Source organism: Hordeum vulgare, chromosome 2H (genome assembly GCF_904849725.1).
Source record: "Hordeum vulgare subsp. vulgare chromosome 2H, MorexV3_pseudomolecules_assembly, whole genome shotgun sequence".
Lineage (NCBI taxonomy): Eukaryota > Viridiplantae > Streptophyta > Magnoliopsida > Poales > Poaceae > Hordeum > Hordeum vulgare.
This window is the reverse complement of record NC_058519.1, coordinates 539920908-539933789: the sequence shown is the minus strand read 5'-3', so window position 1 is coordinate 539933789 and position 12882 is coordinate 539920908. Positions and strand designations below refer to the sequence as shown.

The 12882-nt window shown below is 40.2% G+C and overlaps 1 protein-coding gene across 1 annotated transcript; it reads left to right on the top strand.

Moving 5' to 3' along the window:
* Positions 1 to 1875: 1875 nt before the first annotated feature.
* LOC123427099 (probable E3 ubiquitin-protein ligase ARI8) lies at positions 1876 to 10918 on the top strand. The gene is made up of 15 exons (XM_045111055.1): positions 1876 to 2363; positions 4316 to 4440; positions 5241 to 5343; positions 5999 to 6089; positions 6672 to 6844; positions 7161 to 7265; positions 7339 to 7427; positions 8237 to 8344; positions 8433 to 8523; positions 8604 to 8693; positions 9314 to 9361; positions 9467 to 9538; positions 9624 to 9723; positions 9802 to 9928; positions 10240 to 10918. Exons 1-15 carry the CDS (start codon positions 2199 to 2201, stop codon positions 10520 to 10522), a joined length of 1770 nt encoding a protein of 589 aa, XP_044966990.1. The 5' UTR covers positions 1876 to 2198; the 3' UTR covers positions 10523 to 10918.
* The last annotated feature ends 1964 nt before the right edge of the window (positions 10919 to 12882 follow it).

Here is a 12882-nt window from a genome sequence, read left to right as displayed (position 1 = left end):
GGGTTTGCGGGAGTGATAGAAACTTAAACCCTAGTTTATGCGCTATTTCGTAAGGGGCTGATTTAGATCCTATGTTTAGTGCTATGGTTATAATTTATTCTTAATACTTTTCTCGTAGTTACAAATGCTTGCGGGAGTGTTAATCATAAGTGGGAGGCTTGTTCAAGTAAGAACATCACCCAAGCACCTTCTCCACCCACATATCAAATTATTAAAGTACCGAACACGAATTAACCCGACATGACGGAAGTGACTAGATGAAATTCCGTGTGCCCCCAAGTATGCTTTGCCTATTATAAGAAACCGTTCCGACCTGTCCTTTGTCACAAAAGGATTGGGCTACCTTGTTGCACTTATTGTTACTATGGCTACTCGTTACTTGTTAGAATTATCTTGCTATCGAACAACTTGTTACCGCTATTTTAGTGCTTGCAAAAATTACCTTGCTGAAAACCGCTTGTCATTTCCTTCCGCTCCTCGTTGGGTTCGACACTCTTACTTATCGAAAGGACTACGATTAATCTCATATACTTATGAGTCATCATGTACATTAATGTAAGATGTTTTTGCAGTTCAAATATTATTGTACGGAGGTAGTAGGTCTGAGCCAACATCATTCTTTCTAACACAAATAGTAGTAGCAAATTTAATGTTACACACAAGTTTCACCCTCTCATTCGCCTCATCATGAAATGAGTCATCTATAAGGCACAAGCCCGGGCCATGGCATGTGCAGCCGGTGCTGCCCGCATAGGGTCCCCGCCCATGTAAAAATGAGAGGCTTGTGTATGTGACACCTTGTTTCCCTGGTATTTTTGACTTCTCTCATACCTTTTTCCCAATTTATGTTGTCCTCGAAAAATAGTAAGGCCGCACACACCAGCGTGCCACACAATTAGCGAAGGACAAGATCCAAATTCCTTGATCCCTAGTACTTTTTTGGTGCTCCCATGATTCCCCATAGGCTAATGAGAATATGGATCATGCACACCATGGATTACCAAGACCCAAGGATGTAAAAAGAAAGACGTGAGCGCACGAGCGGGAATCCCGATCTATAATACTAACCATAACATCATAGTAGACTACCGACAGTTGCAGTCCGATGATGCAATAGATGGATAGTGGCCGCCATCATCGGCACATAAGACCTCGGATGCACGAAGGAACGACAACAACATCCAACAGCTGAGTAGGGCAGGCACACGACCATGTTCGTACTATGTTGACTTAATCAAATCAATCTTTTAGTCAACTAATCAAAATCACTTAATCTTCGAGGACAGGTGGTAGATCGTTGCCACTTTCTTTTCACAATCCTCGTAATAAGACTAATCAAGGGTGCATCGTCTTTGTCCATGCGATCGTCATTGATCTCGACATGGTGGTGTGTGGCTAAGGAACCGTTTGACGAGGCCAAGATTCAGCCCGTGAGTTTCTTAGTCTGAGTTATACAAATAGTTTGCTGCTAACTTTTTGATATGTATCCTTCTAAATTTGTTCTTTTCATCATTTATATACATACGTGTTAATTGGGATGTTTGTGTTTTCAAGATAAAAGTTTTGACCTTTAAATTTTTCTTCAGAGAATATGAATTTGGTTACTAGAAAACAGCATAAGAATAAACAAAAAATAGAGGATGTCATTCAATCTCATAAATGAGCTACTATTTGGTTAATTATAATTTTAAAAAAGAAAAATAGGCCTCATTTTAGAATTTGGCTCATGGCCTCAGATTTTACCCGCCCGGTTCTGATAAGGCATTAATAGAAAATCCGACGGACAGCTGAGAGAGAAAGAACTGTAAGAAAAACACTACGCGCACAAGGACGAGTGATAATAAGGGATAAACAACTGAAAGCAAAGTGGGGGAGAAAGGAGTAAGAAAACGAGAGGAAAAGCTTGCATTCCTCCCAGCTATTCTCCTCTGTAGGCAGCAGCCGAATCCACCCGACCCACCATTTCCACCAATCCGTCCTCCCCATTCCGCCCCACTCCCCCCGCCCTCCCGACACCGGCGCATCCTCCTCTCCCTTCCCGCCTCTGCCTCGAACCCGCGCGGGCGCCGCCGCGCCCCCGCGCCCCGGGCCCGATTGCTCCCTCCTCGTGGTGGGCGCCGCTCCGATCCGCCCGATCCGCGCTGCTCCTGAGGCTCCGGCGGCGAGCGGAGGCGAGCGCTGGCGGCGGCGGGGCGGCGATGGACTCCGAGGACGACATGCACGACGCCAACGACTCAGCGGACGACGACTTCTACAGCGGCGGGGAGGCTGGGCTCGCCGCCAGCGATGACGGCGACGCCGACTACGACTTCGCCGACCACGACTCCGACGACTCCCCCGAGCTCCTCTCCCTCCGGCAGCAGGTGATCTCGGTTTCCCGCCCGGGATGAGGTGTGTGCTTGGGGTGGCGCATCACGTAGCTTGCGCTTCCATCTTTTTGATGCGGGAATATGCGGGAACTGTAGACAGTGAATCTAGACGATCGATGATATTGCTATTCCTATGCTACTGCTACGGCCTTCCTTCTCTGGTAGACTGGGCTGTGGCTCGGGGAATGGCCTTGCCCTTGCATTGGCCGTCATCCTCAATAAAAGTATGTGTTGGTGCAAGCTAGGGCCTCACAAGAATATTTATTTTTGCGTGAGAGCAGTGGTCAATCCGGGATTATAAATAATGTAGTCAACATTGTTGACGAATAATATACATTTTGGCCACCTGACTGCCGATACTTTGTCCTAGACAAGTAAATACTGAATTCATAAAAATATACATGCAGTAAATAATGAGATGATGCAATATTGTGAATTACGATGACAGTTTTGTTTGAGTTGTAATTTGTAACTTTACACATAAAATTTTATTTACTAGAAAATGGTAAGTCATGATGTTATAAGAAAAAAGAAAGTCACGATGGACTAAAACAAGGCAGGCTCTAGGGCTGTATGCATGTACCCTACTAATTAAATGCCAAATCACAGAGTTATGAGCTGCCATGCAATTCTTGACATTGTATAATTTTTGGATGCCTACACAATGCTAGTCATTTTTATCCCACATATCCATGTCCAAAACCTATTGAAGTATGGGGCACTTAACTTGACAATGGCAAAAATAATTGCTGACCTGCTGTACCACACCACGTGGCCAAAATTTAACGGAGCTCCTCTCAGTTCCAAAGCAATTTCTTTATGGCCGGACATCAACGGAGATGATGACGTTAGGATATACTGGTTCATCTGCTAGTTACTTCTTTTCCCTGGGTTTCTCTCTTGTTTTAGTTAACGAACTTCCTAACTTGGGTAGCTTCATTACCTGGCAACCTTGAGTACCTTACGTGGTTTCTTGTTGTTCCACTTCTCTCCATACCACTACCTTCCTTGTTCACCCAGCAACACGGGCCTTCTCATTGCTTTCCAGTTGTCATTATCCCCTCCCAGCCTCCCCTGAAACCTTTATCTGCCTCCTTTCCAAGCTTCCAGCCCTTGAGGCAATCCACTGCCTTGGTCATTTTTACCACTAGTCGCTGAGACTTGCTGTCTTTACTCTACATGTGTACATAGATTCATAGATGAGTGGCACTGACGCCTGCTGATCCATCAACTGTCTGACCATCGAGAATTCCTGTCATTAGGCCGTCCCAACCCTACCTTGCACACTCAACCGAGTTATTGTGAAGAAGTTTCACTTGCTTTCCTGTATCAGCTTTGATTGATATTCCCTCCGGTCCGTTTTACTCGCATATAAGATTTGTCTGAAGTCAAACTTTGTAAAGTTTGACCAAGTTTATAGAAAAAAATATCAACATTCACAATACGAAATCAATATCATTAGATATGGCATGAATTTAACTTCCATATTGTATATCTTTATTATTGTAGATGTTGATGTTTGACTTCAGATAAATCTTATATGCGGAGAAAAAAGGACCGGACGGAGTATATGTGTAGCTTTTGGCTTCCTAAAAATCTATTGGCTATTCCAACATACGCCTGCAAACTAAATAAACTGGGTTCTCAGAGAAGCTACATCTGAGCCAAACTTGGACAACAATCTTCAAAGCTGCATTAGAAAAGTAGGTTAGGTTGTTTGCCGAGTCAGAATAGCATTGTTCTACCTTCAAATAATGCATTAGATCCTTCTAGTCATCACATAGTTTTAATTTGTGTAGTAATCATAATTTGTTGCTTAAGAGGTTGTATGTGATACTATTTATATTGACGTGAAATTAAATCGCTCTCAGCTCAATGTTTCTCAATGCTTATTCGACCTTCATGCCCTGCTATTCTTATCACCATTCGCTTGTTTTGTGCACCAGCAAAATTACTGCATATTGAGTGAAGCTGGTATAAAGCAGCGCCAAGAGGATGACATAAATAGGGTTTCAACTGTTCTTTCAATTTCAAAGTCGGAAGCATGTGCTCTTCTTCGCAGCTATAACTGGTAACATCCATTGCCCTATTGTTTTCACCTCGGCCTATAGTGATCTGCTCCTTTTTCGGGTTTGTTAGATATCACCATCGCTTTTAGATTCTTTTACTCTTGAGACGCAAGTTACATTTCTGTATTGCTATAATTAGGTTTGACTTATTCGGATACAAAAGGTATATGCGTGTAGCAGGTTATTAAGGTGTAAATGTGTTGCAAAGTTGGGTTATCGGGTTGGTATTTATCCTTACCTTATCCATATTATATCGGTGGCGGAGGCAGGGGGTGGCCTGCCAGGGCCCAGGCCCTCCCCCGGATTAGTTATTCCTTTGTATTTTGAATATAAACAGTAACAGTTCCTTTAGATTTTCTATATTGGGCCTTCCTCAACATCATGAATTAAGGATTTCTGCCTCCGTCACTGCCCATATTGCAAATATAAGATGTCCTGGAATTCATGATTGTCAACACTTAAGTTTGACTGTCATATTTTTTTATTGACTCCATAATTAGATTCGTAATGAAATACATTTCCATAACATTTAGGTTTGTGAGTTAGGACAAGATGTTGTGGTAAAATCAGTGGTACTTTGGAATCCGTGCCATTTTTTTTTTTCCAAAACGAGTTATGTTTGCAATAGTTTATCCATGGAAGTTTATTTTCACTGCTTTTGGTTTTTAGCCCATTAGCTGAAGTGGTCATAGTTGTATACATGAAATGCTACTTGCCTATATGTATGTACTTCATTTCCCCTTTGATCTTATGCTGGTTGTTAATTCCACTTTCTCCTTTATTGCCCCCTCCCCCCTTCCAGGAGTGTTAGTAAGGTGCATGATGAATGGTTCGTTGATGAAGAACGTGTTCGCAAGGTTGTTGGTTTTCCGGAGAAGCGCATTGAAATGCCAAATGACAGAGAAGTATATCATTACCTCAATTAATTGAACTTGTTCTTTCACTTCACTAAGCATGTTTCATTTCTTTGAGTCATATGGTAGTTGTTGGGAATTGCTGCGGTACAAGCATTTCTGAGATACCTAGTGTTCTCAATATTTCTATTCCCCCCATTACCATTTGTAGGATGAATTGTGGATGCTGAAAAAAGTGTACATAAAGCATATACTCCCTCCGTCCTAAAATAAGTGTCTCAACTTTGTACTAGCTCTAGTACAAAGTTATACTAAGCTTGAGACACTTATTTTGGGATGGAGGGAGTAATAAAATACAAACGCACTTACCGTAGTCAGTCAATTATTCGGTACAGGCTTCCATATTTGTCACTTCCCAGTATCTTAGCACCTAGTGGTATCAGTATGCATGACCACCAGCTCAGATTGTTTGAAAAAGGTATTGGGTAACATGCTTTTATCGTTGCAGGTCTATAGTGTACATGCATTAGAACATAGTAGTTTTGCACTTGCTATGCTATGCGTTGTGAGCAGCATGTGCATGTGCCATTTTTATGCCATCTCTCTTGCCTGTTGTCAATGGTTTCTACTTTCTACAAAAGCTTATGTAAAACATTTGATGTTTTTAAATATTCAATGCTTATACAGTTTGTTCACTTCATAACAGCTGGCATGTGGAATTTGTTTTGAAAATTGCCCTCATGCATCAATGAGTGCTGCCGCATGTGGACATCCTTTCTGTAGTGTATGCTGGAGAGGTTGGTCAGTCTGTTCTTCAAATTCTCCTCTGTATATGGGCCTTAAATTCTTTGTTGTGTGGAATCATGCTTTCTGCTTTCATGCTCATATTTGTAACAAACCATGAATTGTCATTTCTCTGCAGCCGTATACTTGGGTGATGATAGTCAATGATACAATACCTCATAATTACATTCTTCTGCAACCACTTTACTTGCTGGCATGGCATGCTCTTTTGTGCATCCAATTTCTCAGATGTTCTTTTCACTGATGTTACGGCTACCTAAAAAGCTTAAAGAAATTTTCACTATGCTTAAGGTCTTTGAAGTGATTAGCATCAGTTACATCTTTGTTATACTGTAAATGAGTTACATCCTTGTGAGGTTTGCTATACTTCTCCTGGGAAAGGTCCATATTGCTTGTGGATGTAACAATCTAGTCCTAAATGGAGAAGCTGATTACTTACACTAGTGACTCATTGTATAAAAGTTTTAGTGCGATTGATTGATGGTGTTTCTCTGTACCCTGTTTTACCATTTTGCATTAATAGTTATATAACCGACCTACGATATTACTGCTTAAAGTTTCCTGTATATTGACAGGTTACATTAGCACTGCTATAAATGATGGTCCAGGATGTCTGATGTTGAGATGTCCTGATCCGTCCTGTGCTGCCGCAGTTGGACAAGATATGATTAATTCGCTGGCTAATGAAGAGGATAAGGAAAAGTATGGGCGGTATCTTCGCAGATCTTACATCGAGGATAATCGAAAGGTAAGTTGCTATAGCTTGATATAGAGGTATTGTAATACCATGAACAATGAAATGCTGTGGAGATGATATTCAGATCTATGAAGATATTTATTTATTGGCAATGTGAATATTGAACTTTGGTAGTGTTTATATTTTTAAACAAACGTTATTCTTCTATGCAATTCTTTTCACATTTTTGAAGGGTGTTGTTAATTGGTAATTGTAATGAATGACACAACAGAACGATCAACTGCCATGTTTAGCCAACTCTTGAACTAATAATATAAATGTTTTATTTTACTATACTGTTGATTAAAGACATTTCTATGTGTAACAGACAAAGTGGTGTCCTGCTCCTGGATGTGAATATGCAGTAGAGTTTGTCGTGGGCAGTGGCAGCTATGATGTTAATTGCAATTGTTCATATGGGTTCTGTTGGAATGTGAGTATTTGACCGATTAATTCATTTATCTCATAATAGGCAGAATATAAACTATCTGAAATAAATTTTGCAGTGCACCGAGGAAGCTCATCGTCCAGTAGACTGTGCCACTGTTTCAAAGTGGATCCTCAAGAACAGCGCAGAGTCTGAGAATATGAATTGGTATTGTAGGATACTAGGATGACTTACTTTGCCTATTCTCAGTCTGGAACTAGAATATTATTTTCAACACTTGGCATGTTAATCAATGATAAAGTCTATTCCCACACCCAAGTTGTACCACTGTATCTCTCTTCAGCACCTTGCATCCATTTTGATCACTTCAATATTGTGAATGTGCAGTCTTATGATTATTCTTATGAGATGGGGTGTTTTGCGCATATTGTAAGCTCTAGCTAGATAACGTTGATTGTTATTTTTTATGGTAGTTGGACAATCGTCCTTGATCTCGTCGTGGGACTCACTGCATCCTGCTGTGGTGATCAGGCTAGCCGACCAGGTAGGTGAAGAGAGAGATAGGGTCCGAGGATGGCTTGGATGTCATCATTAGTGTAATAACACGATGATCTTCTAAAACCACTAATGTTTGTAGTTGTAAAAATTTGAAGTATTTGGCCAGTTGTATGATGGATCTGATAAATTATACTCCCTCCATTCCATAATGTAGTGCATATAGATTTTTTGAAAAGTCAAACCTCACAAACTTTGACCAGGTTGTTGGAAAAAAACCATGTACATGTAGAATGCCAAGCATATATCATTAGATTCATTATAAGTAGTTTCATATTTTATATATTTGGTATTCTGGAGATAAATAGTTTTCTCTATAAACTTGGTCAAAGTTTGCAAAATCTGACTTTTCAAAAAATCTATACGCACTACATTATGGAACAGAGGGAGTATCTTTTAGTCTCGTTTTATTCAGGTGTGAACGGTACTGTTATCTTTCTAACTGCTGGGTATGGTTTCAGGATACTGGCTAACTCAAAGCCTTGCCCTAAGTGCAAGCGGCCTATTGAGAAAAATCAGGGATGCATGCATATCACATGCACACCTCCATGTAAATTTGAGTTTTGCTGGTATACAATCAGTCTTCTTTTCTGTGTTCTGTTTTTTGCACTTGTAATCTCATATAGCTAAAATGATATTTGCGCTATTATAATGTAGGCTGTGTCTTGGTTCATGGTCGGAGCATGGAGAGAGGACTGGTGGATTTTATGCTTGTAACCGTTATGAGGCAGCAAGACAAGAAGGAGCGGTAGTGATTCTGGTCCTAGATGTTTACTTCATTACCTAAAGATATAATGACATGTTCTATCTGTTTTGTTGTGGTCACAGTATGATGAATCTGAAAGGAGAAGAGAAATGGCGAAGAACTCCCTTGAGAGATATACACATTATTATGAACGATGGGCAGCTAATCAGTCAGTAAGTTATTCGTTGCGAAAAAAGAAGCATGTACAGAACATTACCAGGATTCATAGTGACAATTTGTACTTTTTGAAGTGCACAGTTATTCTGTTAGCTTAACTAGGGTTTGCCATTTTTGTCTCTTGGTTTGGCATCCTTGCATCATTTTTAGAGGACAAATAAATGAAAGGCACTTCTGTTGAGCGTGCAGGATAATTGTTTTTGAATTTTTTATGTGTTAGTTTTGAACTGCCTGAGATGATAGAGTTCTTGGTTGATTGGCTAGCTTGAGAGGATCAAACTATTTATATATAAAGAGGAGTGATAGTGAACTTGTTTCATGCCAAATATCATGGAAGTTGCGTTGTGCTGCATCGTTCTTCTTAATTTCACCTATTTGTCCGATGTTAAACCTGTTAAGAATTTATAATCAACTGTAGAAATGCTGACAATAATGCTGTTTCTTGTATAAAGGAATTTTTCTCCTTGCTTCAGATGTTGATATCAACTCAATGCTTGATTTAGGTGCTGTTTCGTGTAGACAGGGTGATAGGAATATTCCTGTTATATCTTTACCCGTTAAAACATGTAATCTGGTAACTCTGGTTGCTTTGACACTTTTTGTCTTCATGATGTAGTCAAGGCAAAAGGCATTAGGAGACCTTCAGAGTCTGCAGAATGACAAGGTATATGAATATATGTGACACTCACTGTTCATTTCACTGCTTTTATTGTAGCCTACCTCAGCCCGTCCAGGACTCCTAAGACTGACTTTTGCAAATATTTCTCAGCTTGAAAAGTTAAGTGATATACAAAGTCAGCCCGAGTCACAGCTCAAGTTCATCATAGAGGCATGGCTACAGGTATTACTTCACGAGTGTTCCTATCCCCAAATTTAGGTCTCAGCCTTTTTCCTTTCTCATGACTGAGTTTAATTTTGAAATGTAGATTGTTGAGTGTAGGAGGGTATTGAAGTGGACATATGCTTATGGTTATTACCTCCCAGAGCAAGAACATGCCAAAAGGCAGTTTTTCGAATATCTGCAAGGTTTGTAGTTTTACTATCATCAATAACATATAACAATATGCTACTCGTCTGATTTCTGTTTTGTGTGTATGCATATAGGTGAAGCTGAATCAGGCTTGGAGCGGCTGCACCAGTGTGCAGAGAAAGAACTTCAAATATACCTTGAAGCAGAGTCCCCCTCGAAAGATTTCAATGACTTCCGTACAAAGTTGGCTGGATTAACTAGGTAATTTGGATCACCTTTTCATGTCTTCTATCCTTCGCTGTGATGCTGTGCATACCTATGAAGTTTATTTTTTTTGCTCATTCATTTATGTTTGTCTATGTTCAAGACGATTGAGATTTTCTTAAGTCTTGACTGAATTACATCTTCAGTTTTGTGAAAAGTGCTTGAGAAAATCTCAGTCGACTTTAGAATTAGCAAAGCTGTTCATTCATTTTCTACTGACGACTTGGTCATCCACAACCATGTAGTATCAGTTAAATACCTCTTTCTGCTGTGCTTCCTCTGACATTTTTCTGGGGGGTATTTTACAGCGTGACTCGCAATTATTTTGAGAATCTCGTCCGGGCACTGGAGACTGGATTAAATGACGTTGGACCTTCTACTAGCCAAAGCACTGGCAACAAGAACACCACTTCTAAGAGCCTTGGTGGTAAGAGCAAGAGTGGCAAGAACAGGACATCCGGTGCCGGCTCCAAATCAGGCAGCTCCAGCCGTGGTGTGGACGATAGCAACATTTGGACGTGTGATCAGTGTACATATGTAAACCCCAGATCGGCCAAGGCCTGCCAGGCTTGTGACCACCAACACCGATAGCAGTAGTCAGTCCTTGTTTAACATCTCAGCTCCGTCAGATCGAGAAGAATCCTCTCAGGTCATACACCTGTGGTACCCAACATATGCAAACATAGTTGCTAAGGATATTTGGGCTACTGGAGTGAGGAGGCATTAGTAGAGTGCTGCATACAAAGGGACGAGGTTTTCGTGTATCTGCATTGTTTGTCCACTGACTGACTGCACCTTAGCCTCGGGGGCACCATCCAGTTCGTTGTGTACATAAACTATATCTGTAACTCTGTTTTGTTTCGTCGATGTAGGGTGTACTGAGGTGTGTGCTCCACCAGAGAACAAGTTCTTTTCTTTTTGTAATGCTGTTGTAATCTTTCAATAATGCATTGACAATTTTAAGGAGGTGGAGTTTCTTGGACTGAATGGCTAAGTGGTATCAGTGCGCTGAAGTTTTGACATCGAAGGGACTTGTGTCTTGTGTGAAAGGATTGGCATGACCTGGTAAATGCTGTAAAATTACTAAATTATATTCCTACAAATCACTGAAATCATGCTATTTAATGTGTTAAATATAGCGTAGTGTGGATTGAATAGGTCTTCATGTCTTCAAATGCCTACAACATTTCATGGATAAATGAGGATTAAGAAAGTTGTGTGAAGAAAGATAGAGTGGAGTAAATAACATAAAACTATCACATTTTAGGCTAGGGTTTTGAAAAACTATCTTTCTTTTAAATTCTTGAAAATTTTATATACAATATAATACTCCCTCCGTTCCTAAATATAAGTCTTTTAAGAGATTTCACTAGGAGTCTACATCCGTATGTAGTCCATTAGTGGAACCTCTAAAAAGACTTATATTTAGGAACGGAGGGAGTAGAATGAAATACGGGAGACATACATTTGAGACATATCATTCGCCCTCGTGTTGGGTTCAGTAAGGTTAGGAATCACCCTATTGGGTTCAGTAAGTGACATGCTCGCTTGGATTTAGTAAGCGAAAGGTTCACACACACGAACGTACAAGAGAAACGCACAATCACAACTGCACCATTCAGGCTTGATCTATTAAAAAATCCTTGAAATTTTTCTTGCTCTTGCTGCTATCAAGACTTTTTACGTCACGGACAACCCAAAAAATGTCATGGCAAGTGCGCCTCCAGCCTGCCCAGGTTCAAAAGCTCATTTTCTGTCATAATTTTTTGTCATGGAACTAGGTACTCACCACATGGATATATATGTTTTTGTCATAATTATCATCATGGAATAAAATATTTTCATTATGGCCATGGTGTTACGGATGTGTCCTTTCTTTGTAAAGGGGGTGTTTGCAAAAAAAAAAACCCTATCCAATGACTCGCATTAGTCATATCCATCGAGTGGATAGTCTCAACCGGTCAGATTCCGGCTTTCCAGCAAACTTGGCTAGAATCAACGTTTGATTCTTTGCAATTCTTGCAACGTGTGCCTCCATTCCTACCAGTTCTTTATTCTGAAGCATGCGCGTCACTAGTTAGTCCAACGACCTTATTGGTCACCCTAAAGGGATATTTTTTTGGCTCATCGCACCGCATGTTCATAAACATCGGTTGATCCAGCGCGCAACATATTTTAGCTGGCTCGAGACAACACCTTCCCGGATTAGACGGCCCTTTGGTCCTTGGCCGTCGCCAATGATGCCTCTAGTCTACTGTGAGTGTCGTAGATTTTTCCTGCTTTTTTGAGGTAAATGTGTATAATATTAATCACAGAGTAATTACGATTATCTTATAAATGGTTTCAGGTTTTTCATGGGCAACAATATAAATAGCGTATATGGAGGTGTTTGTTTTCAGACTTTTTGGTGTAGGGACTAAAAAAAGTCCCAAAAAGTCCCATGTGAAACAAACATGAGGGACTTTTAGGGACTAAAAGGGAGTATTTGGGACTATTTAGAGAAGTCCCTGTGGGAGGGTCTTTTTGGGACTTTTTTGGCATTTTTTCCAACAATGCCCCTACTTTTAACATGTCATTTAATAACTACTACTACATTACTATGGGTAACATGGTCTTTTTGTATATCATTTAATGACCTCTAATCCTCATTTAGTCCCTGGAAACAAACGGGTAGGGACTAGGGACTTTTAAGTTGGGACTAAAAAAAAGTCACGAGACTTCCAAAACAAACAGGGCCTATATACTCAACGGCTCACACGATATTCGACAGGTCACAGTCATATGTCCCTACGTTTGCAGTATAACGCTGCCAGCAATACAAATAAATGCCAGCGATTTATTTCCTTCGAGTGTAGCAAATTTCTCTTCAACAATAAAGAACAAATCAATCGAAATCACCCTTTTATAATAAGCATTAATGCACAGGATTGAATACTTGCAATAGTAAATAT